At 35.0% G+C, this 18,137-nt stretch overlaps 1 protein-coding gene across 1 annotated transcript in view; it reads left to right on the top strand.

The window, feature by feature from the left end:
* The window catches only part of LRRIQ3 (leucine rich repeats and IQ motif containing 3), a 221,123-nt gene that overhangs the window by 59,292 nt on the left and 143,694 nt on the right, over nucleotides 1-18,137 (top strand). The window contains exon 4 of the mRNA XM_059137558.1: nucleotides 7,242-7,375. Coding sequence (XP_058993541.1) covers nucleotides 7,242-7,375 — 134 coding nt within the window. The remainder of the gene's footprint in view (nucleotides 1-7,241; nucleotides 7,376-18,137) is intronic.

Genomic DNA, 18,137 nt, shown 5'->3' with positions numbered 1-18,137 from the left:
ATATACAATGGTTTATGGCATTTGTACAAGTTTGCTGTGATATATTTATTGGCATTTTACAAGATAATTGTTTTAGGACATCAGAAAGCTCACTGTCTAGAGGTTACTTGTACTCTGTCAAGGGCAATAACCTTGCCCACAACTGGTGATTATTCTGTTTCTGTCTTTAAAGAGAGGAATTATTCATGCTTTGGCAGTAAGCGGGACTCATTGCTGTAAACTGCAGTATGAGCTTAATGGTTCTCTGCTGGTGACAACCATAGCATTTGACCAGGATCACTTTTAAGCCTAGTCATCTAAGTTCCCTTTCATATTCTTCCCTCACTCTTATCTATGCACTCAACCTCTGTGGTCCCAAGCTACTACAGGGGAGGAAAAATAATTTTCCCCCTACTATCTTGAATTCTTGGCTGAGAACTTTTAATAAAATCCAAATTAACAAGAAAAAATAAACAGAAGTTTACTAACATTTATATTGCTCATTTATACATGGGAGATAGCCAAGGGAAAAATAAGTAACTCCTTGAGATAGCTTAGAATTCATGCTTAGAATTCATTAAGTAGCATTAACAGGGAAAGAGGAAGGAGGATGTAGAACTCTTATAAGAAAGGAAATGATTTTTATGAAAGATAAATGGGTCTTAGAAGAATGATGAGTTTGTGACAAAGATCTTCCCTGCTACCCTCTACTACTCTTATCTCCTACTAACCTCCTCCTTTGTGATAAAAGTCTATCTCCATTGTTGTTGAAGCTCCCAGGGAGTGGATTTTTGGCAATTGAATGGTTTGTGAAGGATCTGTGTTTAGGATGGATAAGGGAACTTTAGTATTAGCCTCTCCTACTAGTCAAAATAATCCGTATATCGTATACATTTTGGGACACACATCTTGAACTCTTACAGTGATATTTTGCTATCTTTTGCCAAACACACACACACACACACACACACACAGAGCCCAAATGCAATGAATGAAGAAACATAAGGATTAGAGGAAATCACATCTATTCTAGAAACCAATAAAGGGTAACATTTAAATAAAAGATTATTTCATAAAAGTACTTTTAATCATAGTGAAAATTGCTTTACAGGTACAGTGAAGATGGCTTTGAGTCAAAGGCAGAAACTAGCTCTGCCTGGCTTTATGCCATTATTCCCTGATATGTATAAGCAAACAACATGAAGGAGAGGAGATTCTACAAAGCCTTTTATTTGTTAAGGATAATAGTGGAACAGTGGCATATAGGACCATTGTTATAAGTCATAGAATAAACTTCAGGGAAAGTCTTGTTAAAGAATAAAATTCAACTAAATAAAATAAAATTCAAAAGTAAAATTCAGCTGAGTATTTTTATAGATCTAATTGGCTTCATTAAGTGACTCTTAAATCAGCATCTTTTTAGCAAGTAGACAGGAGCTCCAAGGAGAAGTTGTACAAAATGGAAGGTTTTAATAGGAAGTAGGGTGGGGCAAAGAAGTTACTAAGGAAAAAAAAAAAAAAAAAAGGATTGTTCCAGGCAAGTTCAGCTTTCCTAGGGAGAAGAGCAGGCAGGGGTCTTATTAGGGAGATAGACCTCATCACTCTCTGGGGTATGAAGAAGGCCTATGTGATAGATTACCTCATTGGTGCTGACCAGAAAATTCCTGACGTGGTTATGTCTACATTTATGGTGGAGGTTGGAACTATAGGTTAAGTATTAAGCCCCAGTTTAATGACTTGGCCTGCCATCAGTGACTATCTTAGGTCTGTGGTTTTGTTTTTAAACAAACCCTAGTAAAGGCAGGGTAACAGTGAAGAGCAAACTGGTATGAGGCAGGACTCCTTTGTGATAGGGCAGTTAGGAACTTCAGAAAAGAGCTTAGTCTCAGCCACATAACTGGAGTAGTTGGAAAGGTAATAGAAAACTCAGTATGAGAAAGCTGGCCTTTGGCAGATGGCTTAAACAAATTGAAAATATATACATGTAAATAATGAGAAAACAAATATAAAATATGGAAGTGAGTTCCAGGACATCTAGTATACATGAATAGGGATTTCAGGAGAGAAAATAAAGCAAATTAAGGAGAAACAATAGCCAAAGAAATCTTTTTTTTTTTTTTTTTTCATATGTCATGGATCTCAGTATGGAGCAAAATCTGTGAAAGTACTACATATATTTTCTTTAAAAATCTTTGAAGTTCAGCTTTCCGGTCATAGAAGAAGGAAAAAGAAAAGTATACTTCAGATGAGACTTTTTAATATAAATAATTATGCAAATTGAGGTGTTGGCAGGTGTATAATAAGTGAGGCAGAGTGAAAAACATTTACAAAGGCACAGAGGTAGTGTGGCACAATCATGACAAGAAGTAATTTAGTGTTATAGTTTAGAATACATGGTTGGGCATGTCAAATGATGCTGGACACAAAAATAGGATTATTATGGCAAAGAATATTATGTATGATACTAGGGAGACAATGTTTTATCTTGTAAGATCCTGGGGAAATATTTAACAATTTAGCATCATCCAATTTTCATATTAGAAAAATAATCATATATTCTTCATATATAATATATAATTATATAATCATAAATTATATTATAATTTATAATTATAAATTATAAAATCATATATAATTTTGGAGTAGAGGGAAATTAAATACAAAGAAATTAGTGAGGGATGGTCCCTGGTTTATAACACCTGATTTATTAATTGGTAGATGGTATGGTTTATAGGGAAAAGATTGAAGATACATTTATTTGATACAAATCAGTGAATTTATGGGATGATAAAAGGAATGGGGAAAGGAATATGGATTTATTAGATGACAAGGTGAAGAATAGTGTTAGTGACTACATCTGTAATGCAGTCTGAGATAATTGTTTGTTTGCTTTTTAAGATTTTATTTATTTATTTTGAGAGCATGAGCAAGGGGAAGATTTAGAGGGAGAGAGAAAGAGAGAATCTCAAGCAGACTCCATGCTGAGTGCAGAGCCCAATGCAGGGCTGGATTTCAACAAAGATCAGGACCTGAGCTAAAACCAATGGTCCTCAGAGGCTCAATGGACCAAATCACCCAGATGCTCCTCTCCTTTTTATGAGATTTATTTGTTTATTTTAGAGAGAGCATGAAGGGAAGGGGCAGAGGGAGAGAGAGCTAAGCTGACTCTGCATTAAGCATGGAGCTGGATTGCAGGGCTTGATCTCACAACCCTGAGAACATGACCTGACCTGAAACCAAGAGTCAGATGCTTAACTGATTATACCACTCAGGCACTTCAATCATTTCAGTTTTTGACATGTAAGTAAAGAAATAGAATTGGAATTTTATTTTATAGAATTGTAAAGAGGTAATTCCAAATAAAAGATATAACTATGTGGATAATCAGCATATATGAGATAGTAAGATGTAGCAAAGAAGGTGATCATTTGAGGAGAATTAGCATAGATGAAAAAGAAAGAAAGCCTAAATTATACCAACATTTAAATAGTTAAATAGTTTGAAAAAGAAAAGGCACCAACAAAACAGACTGAAAAATAAACATTTAAAAGGAAGAAAAATTAGGAATATTACTGTAGCCAAGTAAGAGTTGAATTACAAAAATAGGTTGATAATGCCAAATCAAACTTAGAGACCAAATATCACAATGTATAAGTTACCATTACTTAGTGATTTAATAGTCAACTAGTAATTGAATGCCCATTACAGACCAGTAGTTAACTTAGTCCTAGAGATACAGGATAAAGAATGATTTGTTAAAATTAATGAGTTTATATTGCAAGTGGGAAATATAGACCAATAATTGTGTCATAGTATAAACTTGTCAAATAAAAGACAAATGAAGACTTAGGAGAGACTTTATTCAAAAAGATTATTGCAAGGGAAGGAAAGGGGTTGTTGCAATAATGGGAATGGTCTAATTGATCAGCAATCTTCAAACATAATTAAGGTTAGTCAAAAGTTTTTTCTTGGCAGAGTAAATAAGACTGGAAAGAACTGGTGTGGGTTAGTAGGTTGAAGGGGGGTGGCATGATCTGAGAATAAATCAGGGAATATTTTATCTTGAGAGTTGCGTATCTTAGGAGGGGTCATTAAAGGAGGGTTATATGGTGGCTCTGGCTGAAAGTGGGCCAAAGTTAAGGGGCCAGGGGAGGGGGTGGGGGAGGATATCTTAATCAAAGTTTGGTTAACAAGCATTTTGTTCTGATTGATCAGTGGGGACTAAAGAGTTTAATCATTAAAAGGCAAATGGGAATTTAGAGAATCTGTGTCAGGTCCTTATCATAGGTAAACTAGAGGGGCATTGATGGGTACTATCTAAGTAATATGGAGGAAACATGCTTCCATTTTCTGAAACGAAAGGGTAAGGAGATTTCTTAACCTTTCCCATTTCCTAGGATCAGAGGGCTCAGGTAAAACTCAAAATTGTCAGGTATGACAAATGAGTGCTGCAAGGATAATATTATAGAAGGGTATTGAACTCAGATCAATGTCAAGAAAGGCTTCTTGGAGGAAATAATTGAATCTCCAAAAGCCTAAGATAGTGAGATAAATAATTGAGAACGGCAGACAAGAAACTCAATGGCATCTGTAAAAAGCATTGAGGTTTAATTATCAGATAGTTTTCAGGGGTATAAGTTGCTGGATATTGCCATGGTGGAAAGTGGCTTGTGTGGGGCAAAGGGAGATGAAATTGAGGTAAAAAGGGGCTAGATCAAGAAATTTGTGTTCTAAATCAAGAAATGTGTAATTGATCTCTCAGTGATGTACCTGTAAAATATATTAAGCAGGGATGCCATATGATCAGATTTGCATTTTGGGAAGTTCATTCTAGCAATAGTGTATATTATGATTCAAAGGGAGTTGGGAAATAGGGATTATGTCAGATATAAGGACATTTTTAACAAGTTAAGAAAGTGATAAAGACATGCAGTAAAAAACAATGGCAGAGATTAGAAGAAAAGGGAGAAGTCAGACAGATACTAGGATATTGAATAGATCAGATCTACCAATATTTGGGTATAAGGAAGCATGAAAAAAAAAGAGAGAGAAAGCTTAGGATGGTCCCAGGGTTTCTGAGTTAAGTGACTATGCGCACTAGTACCAATTACTAGGAGCATCTGAGAAAGCAGTTTAAGAAGCAAGATTCATTTTTGGGAAAGCTGAATTTAACTGGGTATCAGTTTGATCATACTATTCCTTAGCTTAATAGACAGTTCAGGCCTAAAGCTAGAAATCTGGGAATCCTCAGCTCATAGGAAAGAATTGAAACTATAATTAGGTACAATCATCTGGAGAGTGTGTTCGAATTGAGAAGAGACAAATAGAGAAAATCCTTTAAATGTGACACTAGGCAGGTATGATAGGTATTTAAAAAGACTAGAAGTGGGGCGCCTGGGTGGCTCATCCCTTAAGCGTCTGCCTTCAGCTCAGGTCATGATCCGAGGGTCCTGGGATCAAGACCCACATCGGCCTTCTGCTTGGCAGGAAGCCTGCTTCTCCCTCTCTCTCTGCTTGTGTTCCCTCTCGCTATGTCTCTCTCTGTAAAGTAAATAAATAAAACCTTAGGAAAAAAAGGACCAGAAGTAAACTGGAGTTAGAGGAAAGCTAGGAGGAGTGGTTTACAGAAGCCAAGGGAAGTAGTTGAGGGAAGAATATCCAATGTAAAAGTATCAGATACATTGGTAGGGGTAAAATCCAGTGGGTAGAGATACAGGAAAGGGGAAGTAGGAACAGCAAATACAGAATTCTATATCAAGAATCTGGGCTCTTAATGAAAGTTAAATACAAAGGATGGAGGTTTGGGATAAGTGCAATCATTTATATGGGTGCATTTTAAAGATGGGAAAGGCTACATCATTTTAATAGGTAAAAGGATAGTGACAATAAAAGATAATAGTGAAGCAGAGAGAGACGGGACTTAACAGCAATGGAGTGCCTATCTTGGACAGGAAGGGAAATATTTCTTGTTTTAAGGTTGAATAGAAGGCATTTCTATTCAGAAGAGATAGGAATATAGTTAAATGGGAATACAGTTAACTGTAGCTAATGGAAGAGATTTGTTTGATGGAGTTCAATTTATGGCCCTGTTTCCTCTGTGAAGAGATGTTTAGAGAGTCCTAGGGAAAATACTTAAAAAGAGTATAGAGAACAGAACTGAACAATTGCAGTAGCTCTTAGTGGAATGGAAGCAAGCCAGGGCCATGTAAAGCTGTTGTTAATTAGTAATGCATTTTTATAAATATAAACCCATAGTAGTACTAATTTGCAATGCTTTGTGATTTCTTTTGCTGGGTGTACATAGCTGATTGAGTATATAGGCAGAAAAGAGGACATGAAGTGGTGGGTTGGTAATTTTCAGGGTGGGTGACTTACAAACAATAAAAATTTTAGGTTTTTCATGTATAACCCTTACATTCAAAATGTAAGTAAAGTAGCATTATTTCTAACCCATCAAATGATCAGTAGGTTATAGGGAGTCTATATGATCCCAAATCTAAAATTTTGCAGGCATAGATCTTAGAGATAATTTCTTTAAAGGTACTAAAGAATATTTCTCCTCATGGGAATGAGCTGTAACCTGATAAAATGTCCAACATTCTAGTTAAGCTGCAACAAATTTTGAACTACTGTAAATTATTCTGTGAATCTAACATATGTCAGTTTCCTATGGGAAACCACAGAATACTTTTAGAGTTTCATTGAATAACTACTCATGCCACCACCTTTTAAAGATCAACATGACTATGGTCAAAATTTTATATTTATGTTATCAGATTGGGAAAAGAGTCTAGAATGAAGAAATTTATCATCATGGGTCTTGCATTTTATGTAGAAAATTGAAATCATTTTGTGCTACTAATTTTTGGTATTATGATCTAATAAAATAGTTATGAAAATATATTTATTGGGGCGCCTGGGTGGCTCAGTGGGTTAAAGCCTCTGCCTTCAAGTCAGGTCATGATCCCAGGGTCCTGGGATCGAGCCCCACATCGGGCTCTCTGCTCAACAAGGAGCCTGCTTCTTCCTCTCTCTCTCTCTCTCTCCCTCTACCTGCCTCTCTGCCTACTCGTGATCTCTGTCTGTCAAATAAATAAATAAAAATCTAAAAAAAAAAGAAAATGTATTTATTATATAACTATTATGCCTATGAGATACTTGTGAACATTTTAATAGCTTTTATTACTAGACTAGCAATTTTAAAATGTCCCTTGGAAATACTTTCATGAAATATAAATATTAAATATATTTTCACTATACAGGGATCAACCTATGATGATGAAATTAATAATATCAAGCATATTATCTCAAAAATTAATGAAATTCTGGCTCATAATTCTCCAGTTTTGATTGTTCAAAGATGGATACGTGGTTTCTTAGTTCGGAAAAACACGAGGTATGTTTTCTTTACTATTTGAATATTAAAATAATATAAAATCTGATGAAAAGGCAATTTTCTAATAATATTCTCTTTTTTGTATTTTTGTAGTCTCTATCAAAATGATATTTTATAGAGTGTTTGAAATAGTTTTAAGGAAAATACCACGTACTCTGTGGCAATATTATAGTATTTAGTGTAATATAAATTGATACTTTTTTAATTTTAAATTTGCCATATAAACAGCCAATCAATAAAGCTCTTATTAATCATTGATGCAGATAGCTTTCTTTTATTAAGCTTAAAAATATCAGTGAAAAATTTTAATTTCTCTCATATAATGGGATGTATTAGGAATATAAGTTGTATATATACAAAGGGATACAATAGAAATGCAAATCATGAAATATGTGAAGATTACATATTTTGGGGGTGTGTGAAGATAATTTTGCAGAAATATCTGCTGCCACATCAATCTACTTATTTTTTGGTTAGTTGTCTTTTCCTCTCTCTTTGTTTCCTGTATTCCTTTCCAATGGCTGACATTTGCAAATAGAGGAAAACTTTTCTTGCAAGAATCTCTCAGCATTGTAATTGGGGCAATAAGGTAGGCTACTCTGCCATAAACTTATTTGTATTAGTTGTGCCGAACACCAAGCATACAAAAAAAATAAATGAATATTCTCATATAGTGTATTCTTCACTGCAAAATGGCAGAGTTCAGAAGACAGAAATGATAATTAGCCCTGAAATATAGGTAGGATTAAGTAGATCTAAAGTTGGGCAATGGGCATTCCCTGAGAAAGCAAGATTTAAGAGGTTTCACTGAAATGATATTCAACATTATGTGACTAGGCTGAGAAAATGTTCTGAATTATCCTGCATGTGCTAAATCAAAGATTGCAATAGCCCTGATAAAGAGAAATAAGTATGAGGGACAAGTAGCAAATCAACCAAAATACAGTACCTAAAACTTCTGAGGAAGAGGTCCCATATACTTTTCAAACTAAGGTCAAAGTGCAAGAGAGAGTGGGCTCACAGATTAGGGCACATAAAATGATTTGGAATAAAAGATGTGGGAAAGTTTTACGCAGTTACTGACAGGTATATATACACTTAAAATATTATTTCTATCTCATATGTTCCATTTAAATTTAGTATGCATTTTACATGAAATAAACATCTAATTAAAGGGACTTGTCTTTAGTTTATGCCCCCAATATTGAGTTTTTCTCTTTTAGAATCAAGATTTCCTCTAATATTCATGTAACATGAGATAAAAACCTTATGCATGGAAATAATTTCTGAACATTTAGCAAGAGTGAACAGAATTTGAATGAGCTTTGTGGAAAGAGACATCAGTAATAATAAATGACACAATGGTTCAAGGCAGACTGATTTGAATTATTTTTCTCTTTAAAATGCTGTTCCATTAGGCCCATTACTTAACTGCTCTGAGGCCAACATTCCTCATATGCTGAATGGGATAGAGCTGGGGCGAAAAGCAGGACTTTTTCACTCTTTGCTTGTGGGAATTTAAAATCATGAATATAAAGCATAACACATTCTTATTAATTGCTATATTTTAAATATTGTCATTATTGTTGTTATAACTTGTACTCTCTGAATTATCTGATTCCATGGGAAACATACTCTTTTTTTTTCTTTTTTGATTCCTGTTTCCTTCTAATAACATTTGCAACAGCATACACATAGCAATCTTTCAAAAATATAAATCTAATTTTATTCAACAATTTATAATCTTCCAATTGCTACCAATTTGCTTTGGGAAAATGGCTGGGATATTTGCTCTGACAATGTTCATAACATACTGTCATTATCATGAGCACTTAACATGCTATATTACAGTTGTCTGTACAATTATCTCTATCTCCAGATGTATTATACATTCTCTATCTCTATTATGTAACAGAGTGCTTGACATATGTTAGGTGCTCAAAACATAGTTTGCTCAGTTGATAAATACATAGATAGATTGTGGAAGTTAGAATCGGAAAAGTATATCTGGATTCATCTATGGAAAGGGAAAACAGAAAGGAACTGGGCAATATATAAAGCTCCTCGGAGAGTGCCTAAAAGTACAAATAATTAGTCCTGTCATATGTTAATTTCCAGCCATTTCCACACCCAAATACTTTGCACCATGCTTAAAAACTGTTCATTTAAACTGCTTGAAACTTTATGTACAGACTTGAAATATCATATATTGCCTAAATTGAGAAAATTGTTATGATTAATGCTATTATCTTTTAAAGTAATGGTACCTCTGATGTAGATGAAACTGTGCAAGGGAGGTGCAATTTTTAATTTTTTAAAAAACTTTAATTCCAGTATAATTAACATAACTGTTAAGTCAGTTTCAGGTACACAACATAATGACTCAACCATTCTACAAACTACTCAGTGCTTATCATAAGTGTACTCTTAACCCCTTCTATTTATTTCACCCATCTCTTCAACTCCCCTCTGGTAACCATCAGTTTGTTCTCTATAGTTAGAGTTTGTTTCTTGATTTCTCTCTTTTTTCCTTTGTTTTGTTTCTTAGATTCTACACACCAGTGAAATCATACGATATTTGTCTTTCTCTGCCTGACTTATTTCACTTAGCACTATGCCCTTTAGATCCATCCATGTTGTTGTAGATGACAAGAGTTCATTCTTTTTTATGACTGAGTAATTATGTGTGTGTGGTGTTTATATACACACCACTTTTACTTTATCCATTCATTGATCAATAGATACTTGGGTTGTTTTCATGATGCGGCTCTTGTGAATACTGCTATAGTAAACATAGGGGTGCATACATGTTTTCAGATTAGTGCTTTTGTACTCTTTGGGTAAATACCCAATAGTGCGATTACTGGATCACATGGTAATTTCAATTTTTTGAGGAATCTTCATGCTGTTTTCCACAGTGGCTGTACAAGTTTGCACTCCTACCAATAGTGCACGAGGGTTCTTTTTTTCCACATCTTCACCAACACTTGTTTCTTGTGTTTTTTATTTTAGCCATTCTGACAGATTTGAGGTGATATTTTTCATTGTCATTTTGATTTGTATTTCCCTGGTGATAAGTGATGTTGAGCATCTTTTCATGTGTCTCTTGGCCATCTGTGTATCTTCTTTGGAGAAATGTCTCTTCATATCTTCTGCCCAATTTTAATTGGATTATTTGTTTTTTGGGGGTGTTGGGTTTTGTAAGTTCTTTATATATTTTATATATGAACTTTTACTGGATATGCCACTTGCAAATGTCTCCTCCCATTCAGCAGATTGTCTTTTAGTTTTGTTGATGGTTTCCTTTGCTGTGTAGAATATTTAGTCCTGAGTTTATTTTTGCCTTTGTTTCCCTTGCCTTAGGAGGCACATTGAGAAAAATGTAGCTATGGCCAATGTTAGAGATACTGGTGCCTATGTTCTCTTCTAAGATTTTTATGGTTGCAGGTCTCACATTTAGGTATTCAGTATTTCAGTTTGTTTTTGTGTCTGGTATAAGAAAATGGTCCAGTTTCATTCTTTTACATTTACCTGTCCAGTTTCCCAGCACCATTTGTTGAAAAGACTTTTTCCCTTTGTATATCCTTTATTGCTTTGGTGAAAATTAATTGACCATATAATTGTGGGTTTATTTCTGAGATCTCTATTCTATTCCACTAATAACTGTGTCTATATCTGTGTCAGTATTATACTATTTTGATTAGTACAACTTTGTAGTGTTTCTTTAAATCTGAGACTGTGATTCTTCCAGTATTATTATTCTTTTTCAAGATCACTCTGGCTATTTGAGGTCTTTTGTGGTTCCATACAAATTTTAGGGTTATTTGTTTTAGTTCTATGAAAAATGCTGTTGGTATTTTGATAAGGATTGCATTAAATCTATAAACTGCTTTGGATGGTATGGACATTTTAACAATATTTGTTTCCCCAATCCATGGACATGAGTTATCTTTCCATTTGTTTTTATCATTATCAGTTTCTTTCATCAATGTTTTGTAGTTTTCAGAGTACTGGTCTTTTACCTCCTTAAGTTTATTACTGAACATATTATTATTTTTGGTGAAATTGTAAGTGGGACTGTTATCTTAATTACTCATTTTATATTTGTTATTTATATTGGTTTATTATATAGAATACAGTGGATTTCTGTGTATTGATTTTGTATCCTGTGACCTTACTGAATTTATTCACCATTTCTAGTAGTGTTTAATCTAGTTTTTGGTGGTCTTCAGGGTTTTCTATATATAATATCATGTCACCTGTGAATAGTGAAAGTTTTACTTCTTTCTTACCACTTTGGATGGCTTTATTTATTTTTCTTGTTTGATTGCTGTGACTAGGACTTCAAGTCCTATGTTGAATAAAAGTGTGAGAGTAGCATCCTTGCCTTGTTCCTGATCTTGAGGATATCTTTCAATTTCTCACCATTCAGTATGATGTTAGCTGTGTGTGTGTGTGTGTTTTTAATGGCATTAATTATGTTGAGACATGTTCTCTCTAAACCTACTTTGTTTTTTTTAATCATGAATGGATGTTGTACTTTGTCAGATTGCTTTGTCATTGTACTTTGTCAAATTGTACTTTGTCATTTGCCTCTGTTGAAATATGGTTTTTATCCTTTCTCTTCTTGTAATTTGTTACATTGACTGATTTGCAAATATTGAACCACTCTTGCATCCCAGGAATAAATCCCACTTGATGGTCTGAATATTTTTTTTTAAAGATTTTATTTATTTATCAGAGAGAGAAAGGGGGAGAGAGCGAGCACAGGCAGACAGAATGGCAGGCAGAGGCAGTGGGAGAAGCAGGCTCCCCGCCAAGCAAGGAGCCTGATGTGGGACTCGATCCCAGGACGCTGGGATCATGACCTGAGCCGAAGGCAGCTGCTTAACCAACTGAGCCACCCTGGCGTCCCTGAATATATATTTTTTTAATGTATTGTTGAATTCAGTTCCTAATATTTCTTGAGGACTTCTGTGTTCATATCTATCAGAGATATCAATCAGTAGTTCTCTTGTGTGTGTGTGTGTGTGTGTGTGTGTGTGTGTATGTAAGATTTTATTTATTTGACAGAGATGGCAAGTAGGCAGAGAGGTAGGCAGAGAGGGGGAGGAGGAGAAGAGGCTCCCTACTGAGCAGAGAGCCTGATGCAGGACTTGATCCCAGGACCCTGGGATCATGACCTGAGCTGAAGGCAGTGGCTTAACCCACTGACCCACCCAGGTGCCCCTTGTGATGGTTTTATCTGATTTTGGTATCAAGGTAATGCTGGTCTCATAGAATGAATTTGGAAGTTTTCCTTCCTATTCTATTTTTTTGGAATAGTTTGTAAGGAATAGATATTAACTCCACTTTACATGTGTGGTAGAATTCACCTGTGAAGCCATCTGGTCTTAGACGACCTTTTTTTTTTTTTTTTTTTTTTTTTTTTAAGATTTTTATTTGTTTATTTGACAAAGATAACAAGTAGGCAGAGAGGCAGGCAGAGAGGGGGGTAAGCAGGCTCATTGCTGAGCAGAGAGCCCGATGCGGAGCTTGATCCCAGGACCCTGAGATCGTGACCTGAGCTGAAGGCAGAGGCTTAACCTACTGAGCCACCCAGGGGCCCCAAAGACTTTTGTTTGTTGTAGGGTTTTTGTTTTTTTTTTTTTTTTTTTTTTTACTGATTCAGTTTCATTGCTGGCAATCATCTGTTCAAATTTTTTATTCCTTCTTGATTCAGTTTGGGAAGCTATGAGATTCTAGGAATTTATCCATTTCTTAAAGATTATTCAATTTGTTGTCATATCATTTTTCATAATGTTCTCTTACAATCCCTTGTATTTCTCTGTTGTTGGTTATTATATCTCCTCTTTCATTTCTGATTTTGTTTATTTGAATCTCCCCCCAACTCGTTCTCTCACACGAATCTGGCTAAAGGTTTAAAAATTTTGTTGATCTTTTCAAAGAATCACTTCTTGATTTCATTGAACTGTTCTTTTAAAGTTTCTATTTCATTTATTTCTGTTCTAATTTTTATTATTTCCTTCCTTCTACTTGTCTTGGGTTTTGTTTGCTTTTTTCTCTACATCCTTTAAATGTAAAATTAATATATATTTGAGATTTTTTTTTCTTTTTGAGGTAGGTCTATAATGCTATAAACTCTCTTTGAATAGCTCTTGCTGCATCCCAAAGGTTTGGGATCTATTTGTTTTCACTTTTAGTTGTTTCCATGTAATTTTTTATTTCCTCTTTGATTACTTGGTTGACCCATTTGATGTTCAGTAGCATTTTATTTAACCTCTATCTATTTGTGTTCTTTCCAGACTTTTTCTTGTGGTTAATTTCTAGTTTCATAGTGTTGTGGTCAGAAAAGATGTATGATATGGCTGCAATCTTTTTGAATTTGTTGAGACTTCTTTTGTAGCATTACATGTGATCTATTCTGAAGAATGTTCCAAGTGCACTTGAAAAGTCTGTTATATTCACCCAGTCCAATGTGTCATTCAAAGCTACTGTTTCCTCGTTGATTTTTTTTTACCCATTAATGTAAGTGGAGTGTTAAAGTCACCCAGTATTATTGTATTAATGATTACTTCCTTTATGTTTGTTATTAGCTGCTTTATATATTTAGGTGCTCACATGTTGGATGCATAAATATTTACAATTGTTATATCATCTTGTTGGATTATTTCCTTTATGATTATGTAGTATCCTTCTTTGTCTTTTCTTACAGTCTTTGTTTGGAATTCTATTTTGTCCTATATAAATATTGACACCCCAGATTTCTTTTCACGTCCATTTGCATGACAAATGCTTTTCCATTCCTCAATTTTTAATCTGCCTGTGTCTATAGGTCATTTGGATAGGAGCATATAGATGGGTCTTTCTTTTTTATCCATTCTCTTGCCCTGTGTCATTTGATTGGAGTATTTAGTCCATTTACATTCAAAATAATTTTTAATAGGTATGTACTTATTGCCATTTTGTTCCTGGTTACTGTGTTGTTTTTTTAGTTCTTCCCTGTTTCTTTTTTCTCTTGGTCTCTTATCTCACAGTTTGTTGGCTTTCTTTAGTGATATACCTCGATTTCTTTCCCTTTATTTTTTGCATATCTATTACCAGTTTTTGATTTGTAGTTACCATTAGGTTTGTATTAATATCTTATGTGTGTAGCAGTCTATATTAAGTTAATGGTTACTTAACATTGAACCCATTCTAAAAAGACTAAATTTTTTCTTCTCCCCCCTCTAAATTTTAATGTATATGTTATCTTACTTTATATCCTTTTATTTTGTGAATCCCTTGACTGATTTTTATAGATAGGGCTCATTTTACTGCTTTTGTTTTTCCTACTTTTCTTGCTTCTGTTTATAGTCTTTCCTTTCCACTCAAAGAGTCCCCTTTAACATTTAATATAAGGTTGATTTAGTGGTAATGAATTTCTTTAAGTTTTGTTTGCCTGAGATACTCTTTATCTCTCTTTCTATTTTGAATGATAGCCTTGCTAGATAGAGTATTCCTTGTTGCAGATTTTTTTTTTTTTCCCCTTTCAGGCCACTCTATTCTGCCTGTAAAACTTCTGCTGAAAAAGTCAGCTATTAACCTTTTGGGATTCCCCTTGGACAAAACCATTTTCTTTTCTCTTGCTGCTTTTAAAATTCTCTTTATTGCTAACTTTCCACCTTGATTGCTTATATAGCAATATGAGTCTCTTTGAGTTGATTTTGTTGGGAGTTCTCTGTGCCTCCTAGATGTGGATTTCTATTTCCTTCTCCAGATTTGGGAAGTTTTCAGCTATTATTTCTTCAAATAAATTTTCTACCCCCATTTCTTTATCTTCTACTTCTGAGATCCCTATAATGTGAATGTTACTATACTTGAGGGTGTCACTGAATTTCCTTAGCCTGTTTTCAGTTTTTCTTATTTTTCCCTCTCTCCTATTCAGCTTGTTGGCTTTCCATTTCTATGTCCTTTAACTTGCTTATCCTTTCTTCTGCTTCACCTAGTCTAGTATTTATTCAATGTAATATATTTCTAATTTTAGTTACTGAGTTCTTCATTTCAGGTGGTTCTTTTTTTCTGTTTTCTGTCTCTTTGTTGAAGGTCTCACTGAGGTCCTCCACTTTTTTCTCAGGTCTGGTGAGTATCTTTTATGGTCATTACTTTAAATGCTCTATTAAGAATATTGCTTATCGGAGCACCTGGGTGGCTCAGTGGGTTAAGCCACTGCCTTTGGCTCAGGTCATGATTTCAGGGTTCTGGGATCGAGTCCTGCATTAGGCTCGCTGCTCAGCAGGAAGCCTGCTTCCCTCTCTCTCTCTGTCTGCCTCTCTGTCTACTTGTGATCTCTGTCAAATAAATAAATAAATAAATAAATAAAATCTTAAAAAAAAAAAAAGAATATTGCTTATCTACATTTCATTTAGCTCTTTTGCTGTGATTTGTCCAGAATGGCCCATCTTGGGCTTCAGTTGAATGAGACCAGGGAATTTCCAGAGCTATGGGAGCACTGAATTGCAGGGCACTTTCACTGTATTGTCCCCTGAGAAGCTTTTATTGTGAGTGGAGCCTGCAGTCAGATCAGATGTCTGCCCCCAGCCTGGGGCTGAGGCAGTAGTTGAAAAGGTGTGTGTGGTTTTCTGCACCTCTCCCTGAGGCAGGAATCACTTTAAGGTGGTACTGACCCCTGTCAGGTTTGCTTGCACAGTTCCAACTGTGGCACTGCTCTTAGCACTCTTGCCAAGGATATGTTGATATAAAGGGTCTACAGGAGAGTGTGGGAATGAAATATGCAGTGTAAGCAAGTCTCAGCTAGTCTAGTCTGGTCTGGGAGAGGACCTACACCCACCTCAGAAAATTCCTTCCGGGGTAGATCTGCAGAAGAGTGCAGGATCAGGGCACACTGTTAGCAAGCTGGGTGGAAAGTATTCATGCTGTAGTGGTTCTCACAAGTGTCCCTGTATCTAGAGTGTGGAGTGGAAAAGGGAAATGGTGGCATCCTTCCCTTGCTTATACTGCCCTGCAGGTCAATTTGTCTCCCAAGCACCTCTGTTCCCTTCCTACCCTCTTCTATATGGCCATTTCTCTACATTTGGTTGTGGAGAATTTTTTCCGCCAAACTTTAGGTTGTTTTCTGAATTATTTATACTAATATGGGTGTTTTCTTGGTATGTCCATGGGATGAAGTGAACCTAGGATCCTCTTACTTCACCAACTTCCCCAGAAGTCTCAGGGAAGTACATTTTTATTTTTAGAGTGAATTATTATGATCAGGTTGGCAGCCTACTAAATCTAAGTAACAGCAGCTATGTTGAGTTAATAGGAAGGATTATTGGCTGCATTATGGGATTAAAAAGGATAAAATACTGGAAAAAGTAGGAAACAATTTACCGAATGTGTAGTGTATGTAAAATACTATATTACATACTTTAACCCACTTTATATCATTTAATACAGCAGAGCTTTTAAATTTGTCCTGATTTTCTATTTTATAGATGAGGCATTAAGAATTTAAACTTGGTTGAGATGTTAGGATATATATCCAATGGCAGACAGCATTATATATTTGTGGTTAGTTGTAAAGAAATGAAACCATGTGTGGAAATTTGCAAAAGTTGAGTTCTGTTGTTTAACATATCCCAAATGCTGTGCTCTTCTTATTTTTCTTCCTATAATATTTTCTTAAGAGCCCTGGTCTTTTTAGTAGGGAATTGTGTTTGAAGACCAGTCAGTATCCGGGAATTGGGTGTTTATTGCTATTAGAGTGTCATTGTTCTTTGGCCATTTTGGCAGACTGGATAGAAAATTGTTTATTTTTTATATCATGAACACATGTTGATACTTTAAATGCTAATCCAGCACAAGTGGTTCTTCACTGCCTTTCTTCATTTTACATTAAACTTTCCTTCTTTGATCATGTGAATTTTAGTTGCCAAAATTATCAATAATTTTACTCATTAGCCTAATTCTAATGGACACAAAATAGTTCAGAATTGCTATAATTACTATACATAAACTACTATTAATTGTGATCATGTTTTAAAATATTTGTTATTCTTTCTTTTATTGATGTGTTGTATCACATTGACTGATTTGCGGATGTTGAACCAACCTTGCAGCCCTGGAATAAATCCCACTTGGTCGTGGTGAATAATCTTTTTAATGTACTGTTGAATCCTATTGGCTAGTATTTTGTTGAGTATTTTCGCATCTGTGTTCATCAAGGATATTGGTCTATAGCTCTCTTTTTTGGTGGGATCCTTGTCTGGTTTTGGGATCAAGGTGATGCTGGCCTCATAAAATGAGTTTGGAAGTTTTCCTTCCATTTCTATTTTTTGGAACAGTTTTAGGAGAATAGGAATTAGTTCTTCTTTAAATGTTTGGTAGAATTCCCCCGGGAAGCCGTCTGGCCCTGGGCTTTTGTTTGTTTGGAGATTTTTAATGACTGTTTCAATCTCCTTACTGGTTATGGGTCTGTTCAGGCCTTTTATTTCTTCCTGGTTCAGTTGTGGTAGTTTATATGTTTCTAGGAATGCATCCATTTCTTCCAGATTGTCAAATTTATTGCCGTAGAGTTGCTCATAGTATGTTCTTATAATAGTTTGTATTTCGTTGGTGTTAGTTGTGATCTCTCCTCTTTCATTCATGATTTTATTTATCTGGGTCCTTTCTCTTTTCTTTTTGATAAGTCTGGCCAGGGGTTTATCAATTTTATTAATTCTTTCAAAGAACCAGCTCCTACTTTTGTTGATTTGTTCTATTGTTTTTTTTTTTGGTTTCT

The sequence above is a fragment of the Mustela lutreola genome, chromosome 10, assembly GCF_030435805.1.
Source record: "Mustela lutreola isolate mMusLut2 chromosome 10, mMusLut2.pri, whole genome shotgun sequence".
NCBI lineage: Eukaryota > Metazoa > Chordata > Mammalia > Carnivora > Mustelidae > Mustela > Mustela lutreola.
Note: the sequence above shows the minus strand (reverse complement) of the source record. Positions and strands in the feature narration are given on the sequence as shown.